Source organism: Artibeus jamaicensis, unplaced genomic scaffold, assembly GCF_021234435.1.
Source record: "Artibeus jamaicensis isolate MK-2021 breed Jamaican fruit bat unplaced genomic scaffold, CSHL_Jam_final scaffold_614, whole genome shotgun sequence".
Classification (NCBI taxonomy): Eukaryota; Metazoa; Chordata; class Mammalia; order Chiroptera; family Phyllostomidae; genus Artibeus; species Artibeus jamaicensis.
This window is the reverse complement of record NW_026522050.1, coordinates 8,126,706-8,143,203: the sequence shown is the minus strand read 5'-3', so window position 1 is coordinate 8,143,203 and position 16,498 is coordinate 8,126,706. Positions and strand designations below refer to the sequence as shown.

Sequence of the window (16,498 nt, the reverse complement as noted above, 5' to 3'; positions counted from 1 at the left end):
GGCTCTTTGGAGTCTTCCCACTGCTCCTCACTAAGGAGAGGAAGAGGCAGTAGAGTTTGGCAGCAGAAATAAGTGAAGGCCAGGAAAGAAGGGAGGACAGAGAACAATGCATTATAGAGAGATAAAGAAAAAAGGAAAGTGAAAATCTTGTCCATTTGAGAGAGAAGAAACTTTTTCTTTCTTATTTCTTTTTTTTAAGATTTTATTTATTTATCTTTAGAGGGGAAGGGAAGGAGAGAGGAAGAGAAACATCAATGTATGGTTGCTTCTTGTGCATTCCCTGCTGGGACCTGGCCTACAGGGAACTGGCCTGAAACCCCGGTATGTGCCCTGACTGGGAATGGAACCATGATTGTTTGTTTCGCAGGTCTGCGCTCAATCCACTGAGCTATACCAGCCAGGGCTCTTTCTTATTTCTTGAGCACTACTTTGGGGTGTATGAATATTTGCAGGCAGATAATTTTATTTGGGTGTCAGGAAAGATTTGTTTTTGTTTTTTGATTCTATAGTATCTCAAAAGTCAAAATTCAGATTTTTGGAGAAGAATCTGACATGAAAAGTGAGGCCTAGCATTTCTCAAATTTGGTCTTTTAATTTCACAAAAGAATATTTTTAAATGTGTTTTTTCATATGGAAGACAACTTAATCCATGTGTATAATTCACAGCCCCCACCAACTCTACTTCAACTTCATAATCTCATTATCAAGTACTGTCATGCCATTTTAGTACCCAGGTTTATAATTATCATCAAATTGTCACTAGACAGTATTACTCCTAGTCATATGAACTAATGAAAAAAGGACACAATAAACTCATAAGTATGTGAAGCATTTCCATCAACTGAAGACAAAATGTTATGTTGCACCAAACATTTCCTATAGTTCTCGTTCAGGAAAGTGGTGGCAGAATAAATATTTTAGTCCCAAATGGGACATCTGTCAGAGCTCTCAATACCATTTTCCCCAGGAGCTATTTAGTTTCATACTTTTTTCAAATGAGTAATTTCTCTAATTTCTTACCTTTTTTTTAGTGCATTTGAATCTGGCCTTATGAAGATTATACTTAAGTGTAATTGATTCTCAAGTAACCAAGACACTCAAAATAAAACATCAATTCTTATCTCTTGGTATTTCTTCAAATTTATTGTAGTATAAAAAATTATTTGTGACTAAATGAGAACTGAGAAAGCTTCAGGAATTTCCTTCTCATTATTAAATAATAGAGAGCCCAGATCTTCTTATATTTGAAATAAAGGCTTGATTAGAAAAGGTGAGAGAAACATAATGAAGTAAATAGGCTGGAATCACAAAATGAAGCACAGCTTGGTTAAAAATGTATAGAACACATTAATGTTTCCTGAAGATGAGCAAATCTACAAAATCCTCTAGGATGAGTTGAAACTCAGAGCTGTGGGTAGTTTGCTATTTGACTGAAGCAACACCTTGCAGAAAGATCTCATAAAGGCCAAAATAATAAAAGGGCTGGAGAGCTACAGATACAGCCCTGAACCAGGATGCACCATTTTGGGCAGGGATGAGATTGTGAGGCTGTTCCTCTACTTGATTTGGAAATTGTGGAAGAATAGAATAAACGAGAGGAAGGACAGTAAAAAATATGAAAGAAATATTGGTCAATTTCCCCCAAATTAATTAATTAAAAATTCTATTGATTTATTCTTAGAGGGTATGGGAGGAAGAAAATGAGGGATAGAAACATCAATGTGCGGTTGCCTCTCCTATGGTCTTGACTGGGGACCCAGCCTGCAACCCAGGCATGTGCCCTGACTGGGAATTGAAAGAGTGACTCTTTGGTTTGCAGCCCACACTCAATCCCCCGAGCTACACCAGCCAGGGCAAGTTTACCCCAAGTTTAATAAAATCCAGAAATGCATAAAACCAATAATTTAACAAATCCCAAGCATAAAATTTATGGAGGAAATTACAATAAAAGGTAACATAATAAATTGGTCAAAAGCAGCAGCAAATTGTTAAATGGAGCTGAAGAGAAAAGAAACTGTGAACAGAGAAACAAGGATAAAAACTACAGCAGAATTCTCACTAGAAATTATGTAAACTAGGAGAGAGTAGAGTGACCTCTTTAAAATACTTGAGTTTACATCCATACAGCTGGTTGATTTTGCCACTTTTCAAAACTGGGATGGAAGCAGAAGTAAGAAAATAGCTGATAAAAAGCATTTGCTTCTATTCCAAAAACACATAGACCCTGAGATTAGAGTTTGCCAATGCCAATTCCAAAATGACAAAGAGAAAACTCATGATGACTTGAAATCCAGCCAAAGTCCTTTCAAATCTGAGAACACATTTCATTATGGATTCCTGGATGTTATCAGGGGAGCTTTAATCCCATGATTCCAGATGTTCTCTACAACCAGTTTCCCAACATCACCCAGGATGAGTTAACTTTCCATACCCCACTGATATGACAGGGGTGTCCCTGCATACTCAGTGTGCTAGCACCTTTCTCTGATGTCACTCAGCAAGAATAGAAATCTTGGCAGTTGTTGGTTTTTAAGTCTTACCCCAGTCGCTGGGAACACTAAGTTATTTCTGCTCTAGCATGGTCTTCTGGGAAGTAATTAAGAAAAGAATTTGGAAAATCTTTGTGGGTAACAGAAGTGGTACCTAGAACATCGACCATCCACAGGTGGATGCAGGAAGAGCTTATTTTTCTTCTATCCAAAGACTGTATATTTTTTAACTTGGTCTAGTGTCCTGCACTTAACTTGTTTTCTCTTCTTACACTTCCTGCCCTATCCGGGACACTTTCTTCACCATATTACTGGAAGAATTCACCAAAACCCCTTTAATGGGCATCATTTTCTACAACTGTCCAAACCAAACAGAAAAGTAAAAATATTAAATTTCTAAAACATTCTTGAAGACAAATATCATATGATCTCACCTCGAAGTGGAACCTAATCAACTAAACAAGAAAGCAAGCAAAATATAACCAGAGATATTGAAATTCAGAACAAGTATACAGTAAACAGAGGGAAGATGGGATGATGGGGTGAAATGGCTGAAGGGTTTTCAAAAACAGTGATAAAGGACATGTGGACAAAACCAAGGCAGGGTGAAATCAGGGGAGTGAGCTGGAGATGGCTGGGGTGAGGGGGAGAGGTTGGGAGAAAATGCAGACCATTGTACATGTTATCATTATAACATATAATAATAAAATAAAAATAAAAACATACTACACTTGGTCTTAGCCAAAAGGCCGAGAAGCAATTACAATGCAACAAACAATAAGTGTTGAAGAAGGTGTGGAGAAGGGGGAACCCTAATTCATTGTTGGTGGGCTTGCAGAGTCATATAACCACTGTGGAAAACAGTATGTAATTTTCTCAGAAAACAAAAAAATGGACCTGCCTTTTTAAAATATTTTATTTATTTATCTTTAGAGGGGAAGGGAAGGAGAGAGGGAGAGAAACATCAATGTATGATTGCCTTTCGGGTGTCCCCTGCTGGGAACTGGCCTGCAGGGAACTGGTCTGCAAACCAGACATGTGCTCTGACTTGGAATTGAACCTCGATTGTCTGGTTCCCAGGCCCGCGCTCAATCCATTGAGCTACACCAGCTAGGGCTTGGACCTGCCTTTTGACCCAGCAATTCCACTGCTGGGATTATATCCCAGGAACCCTAAAACACCAATCCAGCAGAACCTATGCACCCCAATGTTCATAGCAGCACAATTTACAATAGCCAAGAGCTGGAAGCAACTTAGGTGCCCATCAGTAAATGAATGGATCAAAAAATTATGGTACATATACACAATGGAATTCTATGCAGCAGAGAGAAAGAAGGAGCTACTACCTTTTGCAACAGCATGGATGGAACTGGAAAGCATTATGCTGAGTGAAATAAGCCCGGTGCTGAAAGACAAATACCATAAGATCTCAACTTTAACAGGAAGCTAGCAACAAAACAAACAAGCAAGCAAAATAAAAAAAAAGACACTGAAATAGAGAACAGGGGGACAGTGATCAGAGGGAAGAGGGGAGGGAATTTAAGGGGAAAAAAAGGGAGGGACTTAGAGGAATAAGTATAAAGGACACAGGGACAATAACTAAGGGGGGTGGAAATGGGAGGGAGGTGGGGACCACTGGGAGGGGTGGGCTGGGATGGGAGGAAAAGACAGAAAACTGTACTTGAACAATAATTAAATTAAAACATTAAAAAAACAAATATAAAAAAGAAATTATATGTGTATATGCCTTCATACCCACAATTACTATTACAGAACTGTGCAAGCCCTATTCATAGAATTAATTAGCTTGAGGAAAGCAAAGAAGATAGGATTCTATTCTTTATCAAAAAAGTGTGTTAGTTTAAAATAATAAATGAAGAAAAAGTGGTTCAATTTCATTTTTTTGTAACCTTATTTGTGCTTGTTCCTGACGTGATTTACTGTTATTTGCAGCTGAGCTGTGGTTGTTGTGTCTGAGTTCACATTTTGGAAAAGAAGTTAGTGTTCCCATTATAGATAGTGAATGTCCATCTGCTTCATGTTTCATATGCAAAAGGAAACCAAAGTGAAAATAATAAAACAAATAAGGAGACATTCTCTCTAAGTCATGACTAAATTGTTCACTAATATTTGAGAGAAAATATTCACATATGAGCAATAAGTCTGAATGCATGAATGATTTGTAAATAGAAACATTATGTTGATTGGATGTGACAGTAACCTATGCTGTCATATCCATGATGGGCAGAAATGTCATAAGTGACCCTGAAATGGCAATGAGCTCTTCAGCCTTTCAAATGCTGAAGTTTAGGCTGGTAAATAATCTGGGCTGATAATCATTTGGGCTGAATATTAAGGCTGAAGCTGAACTTCAGGGAAGGTTTTTAAAAAATTTACTAGGTATTCATATTTGATAAACAGTTGTTCACACACTAAAATGGTGACCTTAAAAGCTATGTATATACACAAACAATGGTGGTGTGCTGGTGCTCTGAATGACAGGAAGGTGAGGAGAGGGATGTCAGGAAGGTATTTTGTGTAAAGACAGAGAGTTGGCATGACCTCAATGGCAGGGAGAAAGGAAAGAGGGCTCAGACATAGTTCATGGCAGGGCAAGGCACTGGACCCAGAGATGCCATTCAAGGTGGCTGATGTATTATCTTCAGACAATTCACTATGTTGGGGGAATTGTGTCTGCAAGTAGGAGCCCTTTTCAGTAGCTCAATAGTAAGATTCATCACCAAAGCTTCTTGCCAAAACATCTTGGGTTGCTACAAGAAGATATCACTGGAGAGTTGATAAAAAAGTGCTTGTTAGTGTTGAAGTAGTTTTGGCACCAATCATTCTAAATAATTAAAGCATTGTATCAGCCTTGGAGACCATGAGTCTAAGTTGGAAGGAGATAGTGGCCACAGTTGTCCATTTACAACAGGGAATCTAGTTTTCCTTCCCTGCTTTGTGAGCCAAAGGCAGGGCTGGAGTCCAGGCATCTGTAACTAAGGCTGGTCTAAACAATACATCACCATCATTGCCTCAATATAGCTCATGACCCCAAGGAGTAATACCTCAGAGAGACACTTGGCATATGTGTGTAACAGTCTATACATCAGCTAACAAATCACATTGGATTTTTTAAAAATTGAAGGCTTGTTTTTTAGAGCATGTTTATGTTTAGCAGCAATATTGAATGGAAGGTACAGATAATTCTCATATACTTTGTGTATACATAGCCTCATATACACATTCACAGCCTCCTCCCATGATCAATGCCCCCTACCAGTGTAGTATATTTGTTACCCTTGGCGAACATACATTGGCACATCATAATCACCCAAGTCTGTAGTTTATCTTAGGGTTCTCTCTTGGTATCTTACTGTTGTGCATTCCGTGAGTTTGAACAAATATGCAATGGCATGAATCCATCATTATAGTATTCTACAGAGCAGTTTCGCTGCCCTAATAATCCTCTGTGCTCACTTATTCTACTCACCCTATCCTGCCAATCTTCATATTGAGTTATTAAATTGTAATACAAGATTAAGGTAAATCTACCTTTAATTAGGCCACCTTTTTTAGTTCTTCACTTTTAAGGAATTTCTTGTAGACTAAAGGACATGCAGACTCAAGATTCTGGAGGTTCATCTATTTATAGAGCTCTGCAAGAAATCAGTAAGAGAGTAGAGCTGATGCATCTTGTGATTATTTTCCAAACAGAAAATCTTGTTTTACTTGGCCAGGCTTTTGAGCCCAGGCTAAATTCTGGGGAGCACAAAACTTTATGATATCATGCAATACTCTGAGGTCCTTTATTGTCATGCCTCTCTGAACATCCACAAGTCACCTTTAATTAATATAGGTATATAGACTTAGATGGAAACCGTTTTATAAATATGTTTCTTATTAATAGAAGCATAATTATATAACTCAAATTTAAATTTCTAGTTCACATATTTTAATAATATTTAACACATAAGGGAATATCTGCTTCAAAGACTCTCTTCCCTTCCCAGAACACCAGCCTATTTTAATGTTCATTTTTTTCTCCAACTACAATACAGATAAGTTGGGTAAGAATTGAGCCTCAGGTTTCAGGCACCACACTGCCTTCCCTAGATTCTACTTGCAAATAAATGAGAAGAACTAGAAAAGGTTTTGTCTCCTAACGCTGGAGAGTTGTTTTAGGGCCCTGGATGGGGGCAAAGTAGTTTCTTGCTGATTCACTTCCTCTTCTACCAAAGACACTTCTATTTCTTCTCCTTGTATTTTCTTTAACACCTCCAATCATCCTTTGCATTGGGCTCCTATTGCCTGGTATCTTTGCTCATCCCAAGGCACCTAATGCCTCCAAAACCTGTTTGCAATTGGTTACTGAGGTCGAGGCAGGTTAACTTACTCTTCTGTAGGCTAAATAGATAAACCTAAGTTAAGTGTACTACAACATGCATGATGCTTCTGATCAGTGAAGGAAAGGGAGCACTAGGAAATGTGACTCTCCAGGGTTCTAATATTGTATATCATTATGTCTTAAAATATTCCCTTGTGAATGCTGAAAGAGATTTTACCCCTTGTATTTCATGGAGGGCTGCTTTAAAAAAGGGATAAAAACACTTGACACCAAGTTAGAGTGTTCTCACAGGTAAGTGACAGATTTCTATCTTTGAACTCAGAAATGTATCATTACAAAATAATTCAACATGATTTAAAAATATGTTTCTGTATGTCTTATACTGTACCTACTTTCTCTGAGAAATGAACAGAAAAATGTTTCTTATAGGTTTACTGTTAATGTAGTAAATCGGTAGAATGAAAATCAGCTTTGGAATAAAACAATCTTTTGAATTCAACAAATATTTCATGAGCACCAGGTAAGTGATAAGCCATCATTGTGTAGGGAGAGAAAAATGAATTCCAAGCCCTAAAGTTTCTTGAGGTGGCAGAATGCAGAATAATTCTGAAATGCTTTTCATGTATGATAGCTGAGCAAGATGCATCCTCATTATGCATATTAAAAGTTAGATGAGGATATATCCAGTTAGAAGTTGGAGAAACTGTTAATAAAGGAGTGACAGCTTTAAGTGGAATGTTATATAGCCCCGTTTCAAATGATTACTCTTTGCATGTTGCTAGAATGATATAATAAGAACACAATTTGAAGTCAAAACACATCTGAGATGAAGTCTAAAAGGCTGAATAACTACTCCGCGTAAAAAGTTTAGAGTAACCACGGCAATGTGAAGGCTAAAAACTACAATGAAGAAGACAGGTAATGTGTCATGTCCATGAGAGGGAGTTTTTATGATACTTTAATTTTGGCTTTTGAGGGATAAAGAATTGTGGTACAATCTATTAACTTTCTAACAGAGACTGGTAAATTTTTCATAGTCATGAAATGAGTATAGGGAGTTTCCCAAAGTTAGAAGTGTGGTAGAACTGAGTCAGGGAGGGTTGGGTAGTTTAAGAGGAAAATGCTGATTCTCACTGTGGCCTGTGCAATAAAACTGACTTTTAGGTTGGGAAGATATGCCTACCACCTGGTATTCCACACTCACCTATTCTCTCCCCTATTCTCCACTGTCTGCTTTCCTTTCAGCTCATCCCTGTTACCCCCAACCCAACATGTCGTCCGTTTGCTATAGTTTTGACAAAACCAGCTATTCTAAAGTTGGCTAAGCTTGCTGGAGAAGTTGAGGTATGTTATTAGAGGAGGCACTATTTTACTAGTGCTATTTCATCTCTGATCATTGTTACCCATTTTTGGGTACCCCATGACAAAAGGTGTTAATGTATCTCTGGGAAAAGTGAATGTGATCATCCATAAAGACATGCAGTAAAAACCTACATCAGGATTAGAGGACATGAACACTGTCAAAGTTCTCCTTGCATTCCTTAAAGGCCAAGAATTTGTGTAAAAAGTGTCAAATGCTCAAGATAATTATTTCTCTGTGTGGCAGGGTCCCCCAGTCTTCCATGGCCATACAGATTGCAGCACCTTCTCCAGCTTGTGGAGCTGATTAACTCACTTATTTAAAATTGATCTCAGAATTTTTTCCCTGGATTTGTAAATTGGGATCATGTTTATCTCTTCACCATACATAATAGACGAAAGGTCACAATAGATTAATGATATGAATGTGTTCCATAATCAGAATAGTACTAAAGTATCAGATAAATGTGATATTGTAAAAGGTGCTAGAGAATGTCCAATTTAAAACACTTGAAGTACCTACAGTGTACAAAACATTGAGTTTGGAACTATGGAAAATAAAATCCTGGGAATATCGGTTTCCAAAGAGTCTTATTTTAAAAAGAAAGGTAAAGGAATCATACATATAACTGAATTTTAGTATGTAATATTATAAGAAAAGCTACAAAAGGAGCTTTTAGAGAACAGGAGAATTTCCTTTATCACAAAGCGGTCACCAAAGGCTGCCAGAGGAGAGTTGTATTTGAAGAGCACTGTAGGAAAGTATAAATTTCACAAGCTTATTTGAGTCTCATAGGACCCTATGAAGTGATTATTACAAGTTCAGCGATGAAAAGCTGAGATGACACTTTAAGAAACCACAACCAAAATGTCCATGTTGAGGAATATTTATTTTTCTTAAGATATGTTATAAAATCACATATCACATTATGAATTCATTCCTTTATTTTTTTGCAGATAAACAATTTCACACTCACCCCTCATCCTCATTCATGAAATCATGCAGCTGAATAATAATGTGACTGAATTCATTCTGCTTGGGTTGACCCAGGATCCTGTTAGGAAGAAAATAGTGTTTGTCACTTTTTTGCTTTTCTATTTGGGGACATTGCTGGGTAACTTTCTGATTATTACTACTATCAAGACCAGCCGGGCACTTGGGAGTCCTATGTATTTCTTCCTTTTCCACTTGTCCTTATCTGATACCTGCTTCTCTACTTCCATAGCCCCGAGAATGATTGTGGACACCCTTCTGAAGAACGCTACTATCTCTTTCAGTGAGTGCCTAATCCAAGTCTTTTCATTACATTTCTTTGGCTGTCTGGAGATCTTTATCCTGATACTCATGGCTCTTGACCGCTATGTGGCCATCTGTAAGCCTCTGCACTACATGACCATCATGAGTCGACAGGTCTGCAGTGTGTTGGTGGCTGTGGCCTGGGTGGGGTCCTGTGTGCATTCTTTAGCTCAGATTTTTCTGGCCTTGAGTTTACCATTCTGTGGTCCCAATGTGATTGATCACTATTTATGTGACTTGCAGCCCTTGTTGCAGCTTGCTTGTACAGACACCTACGTGATCAACCTGCTCCTGGTGTCCAACAGTGGGGCCATTTGTACAGTGAGTTTTGTCATGCTGATGTTCTCCTACATTTTCATCTTGTATTCTCTGAGAAACCACAGTGCTGAAGGGAGGAGAAAGGCCCTCTCCACCTGCGTCTCCCATGTCATTGTGGTAGTTTTGTCCTTTGGTCCTTGCATATTTATATACACTCGCCCTGCAACCACCTTCTCTGTGGATAAGTTGGTGACTGTATTTTATACACTTGGAACACCTTTGCTCAACCCTTTGATTTATACACTGCGGAATGCAGAAGTGAAAAATGCCATGAAGAAGTTCTGGAGCAAGGCACTGGTCTCTGATGACAAACTATGAATGGATCTTTTAAATTTTTGTTCATAGTTTGGACTGATGTAGAAGAAGCCCATAGAAGATATTATGTTCTTATTGTGCAGTTAATTTAATCCTAACTTGGGGCATGAGAATTAGTTTCTTCAGGAAAACAGGCAATGTGAACACATATATGGAGTGATATTGAGTTGATTTTAACATACCTTTTTCATTTATGGTTTTTATTTATTGATTTTGAGAGAGAGAAAGAGAGAGAGAATTTGTTGTTTTACCCACTTATGCATTCATTGGTTGACTCTAGTATGTGTCCTGACTGAGGACAGAAACTGCAATCTTGGCACATTAGACAATCCTCTAACCCATCGAACTATACAGCCAGGGCCAGAGTCAATTTAAAAGAGAAGATTCAGCCCAGGTACAAACAGCCATAGGTGTTCACTGCTGTGTATCAGCCGTTCTTGTACAACTACTGGCATCGTAGTTTCCATCTGGTGCTTTCCCTCCCTGCTGCATGTTGACTTGCAGTGTTCTCTGTTTACACTTACACTTTATATACTTATATCAACAGTCTGGCAGGTTTCCCTTCCTAACAGCTCATTTATTAGCTGTTCTTTTAGTATCTGAAGAAGGACTTTCAACTTGGTTGTTCTTCCTGATTCAGAAGAAAGCACCAGATTAAAATAATAGTAGGATCTTTATGTTTTAAGGGACAAGGTACATAATCTAGATACTATCCTGTCTATTACTTGGGATTATATTTTGAGTTTTTCTCTTGTTTACCAGGATTCTTCTAGAATAGTGACAGAATAGAGTGAGAAAATTCACATTTCTGAAGGAGTCTTTAAAAATTTTTAGAGAGAAAAGATAAAGATAAAGAGAGAGAGAGAGATCAGTTTTTCTGTTCCATTTATTCATGCATTCATTGGTTGATTCCTGTATGTGCCCTGAACAGGGATTTAACCTAAAACCTGGGTGTATTGGAGGGATGCTCTAACCAACTGAGCTACCAAGCCAGGTCTGAAGGAGACTTTTTATCTTAGAAAACTTTTGACTATTAAGATTGTACTCATTATTTTTTTTGTAAAAACTACTTTTTTTCTTCTACAGTGATCCCTTAGAATTTTGAAGAAATATTACATTTTCTCTTGAATCATACCAATAATAATAATAATTTATTTATAACATTGAGTTCTTATGATAGATGGCCCAAACTAAGGTAGATATATTTATGTGGTCTAGAAGTAAAGGTACAGTAGTTAATGATAAAGAATTTAAAAATAATAACCAATTAATGTGAAAATATTTACCCTCTGGTAATCACCATACTGTTGTGTCTATGAGTTGCTTTTTTCTTTGCTTACTTCATTCATTTGGAAAAAGGTGAAAACGTTCTAAAGGTACTTTTTGAAAGTGTCACCCAGATGTCCAATATTTAAAATTATGAGCTCATTGAAGTCTAACAATGTTACTGAACTTTTGGGATTAAGCACAGAATTAGTCACTGGAAAGATCTGAAAATTATAGTGACTTCACTGCTTTTGAAGAAGAAATGACTATCTCAAATATTTAAAAATCACTCTGAATGTATAATTCTGAAATTGCATGTCAAAATTTTCCTGAAAAAGGATGTTTCATCTTTTAAGAATTTATTCTATTGTTCATGGTACATGTGAGACTTTGGGATTTACCATGATTGCAACTGATTGATTATTCATGCTATTATTGTTACAGTCTGTTTGTCCTAATGAACAGTACCCTACTTACGGGTAGAGATTGTATATATTTTGTAACTGCTTACCCTTAGTACTGATGATCATTATTTCATTAATATCATAACAATGTATATTTGTTGAATAAATCAAAGACTTTCAAAATCAATTAATAATTTGAAAAAGTTGAGTTTTTCATGTATATTAACTTCCCCCTGTCAATGATCAAACCAACAGAAACCACGGGGCATGATGACAAGCACAGGATTTATCCTCCTGAAAGTATTTAGTTGTGAGGATGCAAAGGTCACCTGCTTTGTGCTCCTCTCATTGTGCTAGATTATAATTCTCTTAGGAATCCTGATAATTCTTCCCACCATCAGGGACAGTTGCTTCAGAGAATAGAAGCAACTTGTACAACATGTTTTTCTCATCTACCTGTCCTTCATGGATATTTGCTTCACCTCTACATTGTCCCCCAGACTGATCACAGACTTACTGGCCCCATGGAAGACTATCTCCTACAACAGCTTCATGGCCTAGATGTTTTATGTGTACTTCTTTGGTGCCAGTAAGACCTTCATTTGGTGGCCATGACATATGACTACTATGCAGCCATCCGCAGACCCCTTCACTATATGGTCATAATGAACAGACAGGTATGCTATGTCATTGTGATAGCCTTAATTTTTGAGGCATTTATCCATTCAACCCTCCATGTACCAATTATTAGCAAACTTCAATTGGAGGCCTTAATCAGAGAGACCACCATTTCTGTGACTTGCTCTCCCTGCCGAAGCTGTCCTGCACCAGTATGAGTCTGTTGGTTATTGTGATCACCACCACCACCAGGGTGCTGTCCACTCTGACCTCTGCTACCTTGGTAATTTCTTATATCATCATCCTGTCCACCCCAAGAATATGCTCCTCTGAGGGCTGTTGCAAAGCCCTTTCCACCTGTGGATCACACAGCACTGTTGTGTTCATGTTCTTGCCCCTCATCTTCACCTAAGTCCCCTCAGTTTATTCTGTCAGTAATGACAAGGCTTTTGTCCTATTTTACACCATGATTTCTCCCCATGTTTAACTCTCTCATCTGCATGCTGAGAAACACAGACATGAAGAATGCCATGAGGAAAGGCGATGTTGATATAAATTATATGAAAGAAAGTGAAGCCTCTGGTGTTGTATGACCCTTTGTAGGTCTCCTTCTATACACAGAATTGTTCATGTTGATAGGTATAACAGCAGGTACAGAGAGGTGGTGTGCTGTCAGCAAAGCTGCAAGTGTGATGAGAGAAGGCCCTCAGTCACTCATTTTCTCTCCCTTTACCTTCCTAGGTCTCTGTACAATGGGAGTTGGCCAGACAATCTCCAGGTCCCCTTGAGCTCTGGTATTCTGGAATGTATGCCTGACATTCTGGAATACTCTGTACATTATAATCCCAGACATAGTGAGCACTGTAAGCAATTTTATCAAGGCCAATCATAAACACAGCATGGTTTGGCAGTCATGCCCTACTTCAGGAAATAGACATGTTGGCTGACGTGCCTCTCAGACAGAGAGACCCTAACCACCTCCATTTCTTTGAGGTTTCTATTGCAATAAAAATATAAAACAATGCCAAAATATATACCAGTATTTTATATTTGAACTCTTTACATTAACAAATTATACTTCTAAAACATTGCAATGGTGATGTAATTATACTATTTGTACTCTCCTTATGGAAATTATGGTAATTAAGTCTTAGTAGCCTGTTGATGGTGTATTCCTGTCATTAGAAGTTTCAAATGGGATGATGAATATCTTTTTATTCAATGATATAAATTTAGTTCTATGGCTGTATTTATAATCCAATTTTTATTTGTCCAAGAGTGAGCATACTGATGCTCTTTATAAATGTGCAACACAGGATATGTCCCTTCCTGTGTAAGGCCCTGAGTTTAAGAAGGTATAATGCTAAAGAGATGGGTGTTCCCAGGTTCAATACTCCTTATGCAAATGGCATATGTTGAAGTTTCTTAAAAAATGTGCTCATCTGTCTCATTTCCAGTCAGGTAGGCCCTGATATTAGGAAGAAATAAAGAAGATTAAACTAAGAAGCAGAGATAACCAATTGAAAACAGGCCTAGGTGAAGGTCATCTTTGGTATACTGATGTGTTTCCTTAATTTATACCAGAATTCTATAGCTTTGTGAATTAGAAGGGATTTCTGACATTCTCTAGGGTCATCAATGAGCACAATGTACATCTGAGGAACTGAGGCCAAGGGTGTGGGGGACCCAAATTTCAAATATAAGAGACATAGACCTGATATTTTCTGGTGTTCATTCTGTTCACCTCAGTTCCCATGAAGAAATTATATTGTACATACTTTTTTAAAAAAGATTTTACTTACTTATTTTTAGAGATAAGGGAAGGGAAGGAGAAAGAGAGAGAGAGAGAGAAACATCAATGTGTCATTGCCTCTCACACTCCCTCTACTGGAGACCTGGCTTGCAACTCAGGCATATACCCTGATGGGGATTTGAACTGGTGACCCTTTGGGTTGCAGGCTGGCTGTTAATCCATTGAGCCACACCAACCAGGGCTAAACTGTATTATATACTTAATGCATCATTGTGCCTTGTGTAACTGCAATCCACGTTTTCAGGTGAGAATGACATTTGCAGAGATTAGCCCTAGGTTGATGAAGATTTTTAATAGTTTATCTCTTCCAAGGAAAACATATGTACTGCCTGAACAATTAGAGAGCTCAGAGCATAGAGCTTAGAGCATAGAGCTTAGAGCAAGGGGAGGCAGAAAAGTAATGAAGTGTATTGAACAGGAGATGAGGACAAAGACTGATCAAGTCAGGGGTTACTTTTGATGTTGACCTTGTGTCAGTTGCCTCCTGGTGAGATTATCCAACTCTGGAAGGTGGAGATGAACAGAAATATCTATAGCTACATGGGCAGTATCTAGTTCTAGTGTTTATTTTAATAAGCTTATCTTTTTAACAAGGCCCTGTGATCATTTTTATGCAGTCCATGGCACATTGGGCATTTAGATTTGGAACATTTAGACTAGTTAATACTGGATATCCTTAGAGTGCAAGAGGTCTATGAGTGAATGAAATGCAAAGAGCTCTACCTTTGGATATATGAGTTCTGTCCAGAAGGCATCCAGTCATAAAATGTGACAAATGGAGACATTTATTGAAGAAGATACAAGATACAGGAAACATTGTATACAGGATAATGATACCTCAGTCCCCTTTGAAGTAGGCATTTTGGGATCTCACAGAGTCCTCCCAATCACCAACAGCTGTCCTGTCATATTGGCTTTTCCTGAACTTATTGATACTTTGAAGTCTTTTGCCTTTCAGAGGTGATTTTAGTTTTGGGAAAAGCCAGAAATTGCAGGGTGTCAAATCTGGGCTGTAGTGGAGCTGAGTCACCTGGGTGATTTGATGTTTTGCCAAAGAACTTTATAGGAGACATGATGCATGAATAGGCGTGATGTTGTGACGAAGCTGACAATCACCAGTTGCCCAGAGCTGTGGCCTTCTGAATCATCCAAATAGTTTCCACGGAGGAATGTTCAAGCTTACAGCACAATGTGATGCAGATTCATTGCTCTAGTTACTCAGTCATTTTGAATGTGATAGCTACATAGTACACATGCTAACTCAACAGCGTCTACCACCCCCACTGACTAGTACAGTGAAGTCATCATTGTTCATGCATATACATTCCAGTCCACTCTTCTTTGCTGCCAGGCTACATCAATGTTGTGCAAACAACATTCTCATTGTGTTAATGTATAATGATAATTCTCATTATGTTAACAATAGCTGGACTTTTGCTGGACAGACCTTGTTATATATCCCCACTTGTTCTGCCAATCAACACAAAGGGAACTAACTTGAACTGAATTTAGAAAACTATGGAAAAATAAATGTTGGTCATCTGATAACTTTTCTACACTATGCTCTTGCTTTTATGTCTTTGCATGAAGGTGTTGACTATCAAGGCATATTAGTGATGTTTAAGGTGTGAAGTTCCTAAGAAGGGAAAAATTGAGAGCCTCATTACTCTCAAAGACCAGAAAGTGAAACATATGAAATAGTATTCAAGTTTCCACTAGTGACCTCATAAACCTGTTCTTGTTCACAAAAGCTCCTCAGAATGAATCCCAATCAGAGGAGCTCATAGAGTCCTCTCTTGGTTCCTTGGAAAGATATAACCAAGATATTTGTACCCAGGCTTACCGGATTGGAAACTCTTAGAATATGTACCACTATCTACTCAAAAATCCCTCGTGATGATTCCAATGATTAGCTGAGATTGAGAAGGTCTGATCTGGTCATCATTTTAAAACTGAGCAAATGGAGTCCCATGGAGACCCAGTGAGTTATGTGACCAAACTGGAGCAATAAACAAGGATTTATAATCAATAAATAAGAGTTTCTTAATTATAACTTCTTTTTTAAAATTAGAGATTTTATTTATTTATTTATTTTTAGAGAGAAGGGAAGGGAAGGGAAGGGAAGGAGAAAGATGAGGAGAGAAATATAAATGTGTGGCTGCTTCTGGTGTGCCCCATACTGGAGACTTGACTTGCAACCTAGTCATGTGCCCTGACTGGGAATCAAGTTGGTGACCCTTTGATTCGTAGGCCAGTGCTCAATCCACTGAGCCA

At 38.0% G+C, this 16,498-nt stretch overlaps 1 protein-coding gene and 1 pseudogene across 1 annotated transcript; one reads left to right on the top strand and one right to left on the bottom strand.

Annotated features, from left to right (window-relative positions):
* Positions 1–3,136: 3,136 nt before the first annotated feature.
* Positions 3,137–3,250, bottom strand: LOC119047867 (uncharacterized; annotated as a pseudogene).
* A 5,943-nt stretch (positions 3,251–9,193) lies between these two features.
* LOC119047754 (olfactory receptor 4C16-like) lies at positions 9,194–10,126 on the top strand. Its single transcript, XM_037143243.2, has one exon. It carries the CDS (start codon positions 9,194–9,196, stop codon positions 10,124–10,126), a length of 933 nt encoding a protein of 310 aa, XP_036999138.2.
* The last annotated feature ends 6,372 nt before the right edge of the window (positions 10,127–16,498 follow it).

Excerpts from the sequence above, each read along its gene's own strand:
- LOC119047754 (XM_037143243.2), top strand. The coding sequence starts at position 9,194 with ATGCAGCTGAATAATAATGTGACTGAATTCATTCTGCTTGGGTTGACC.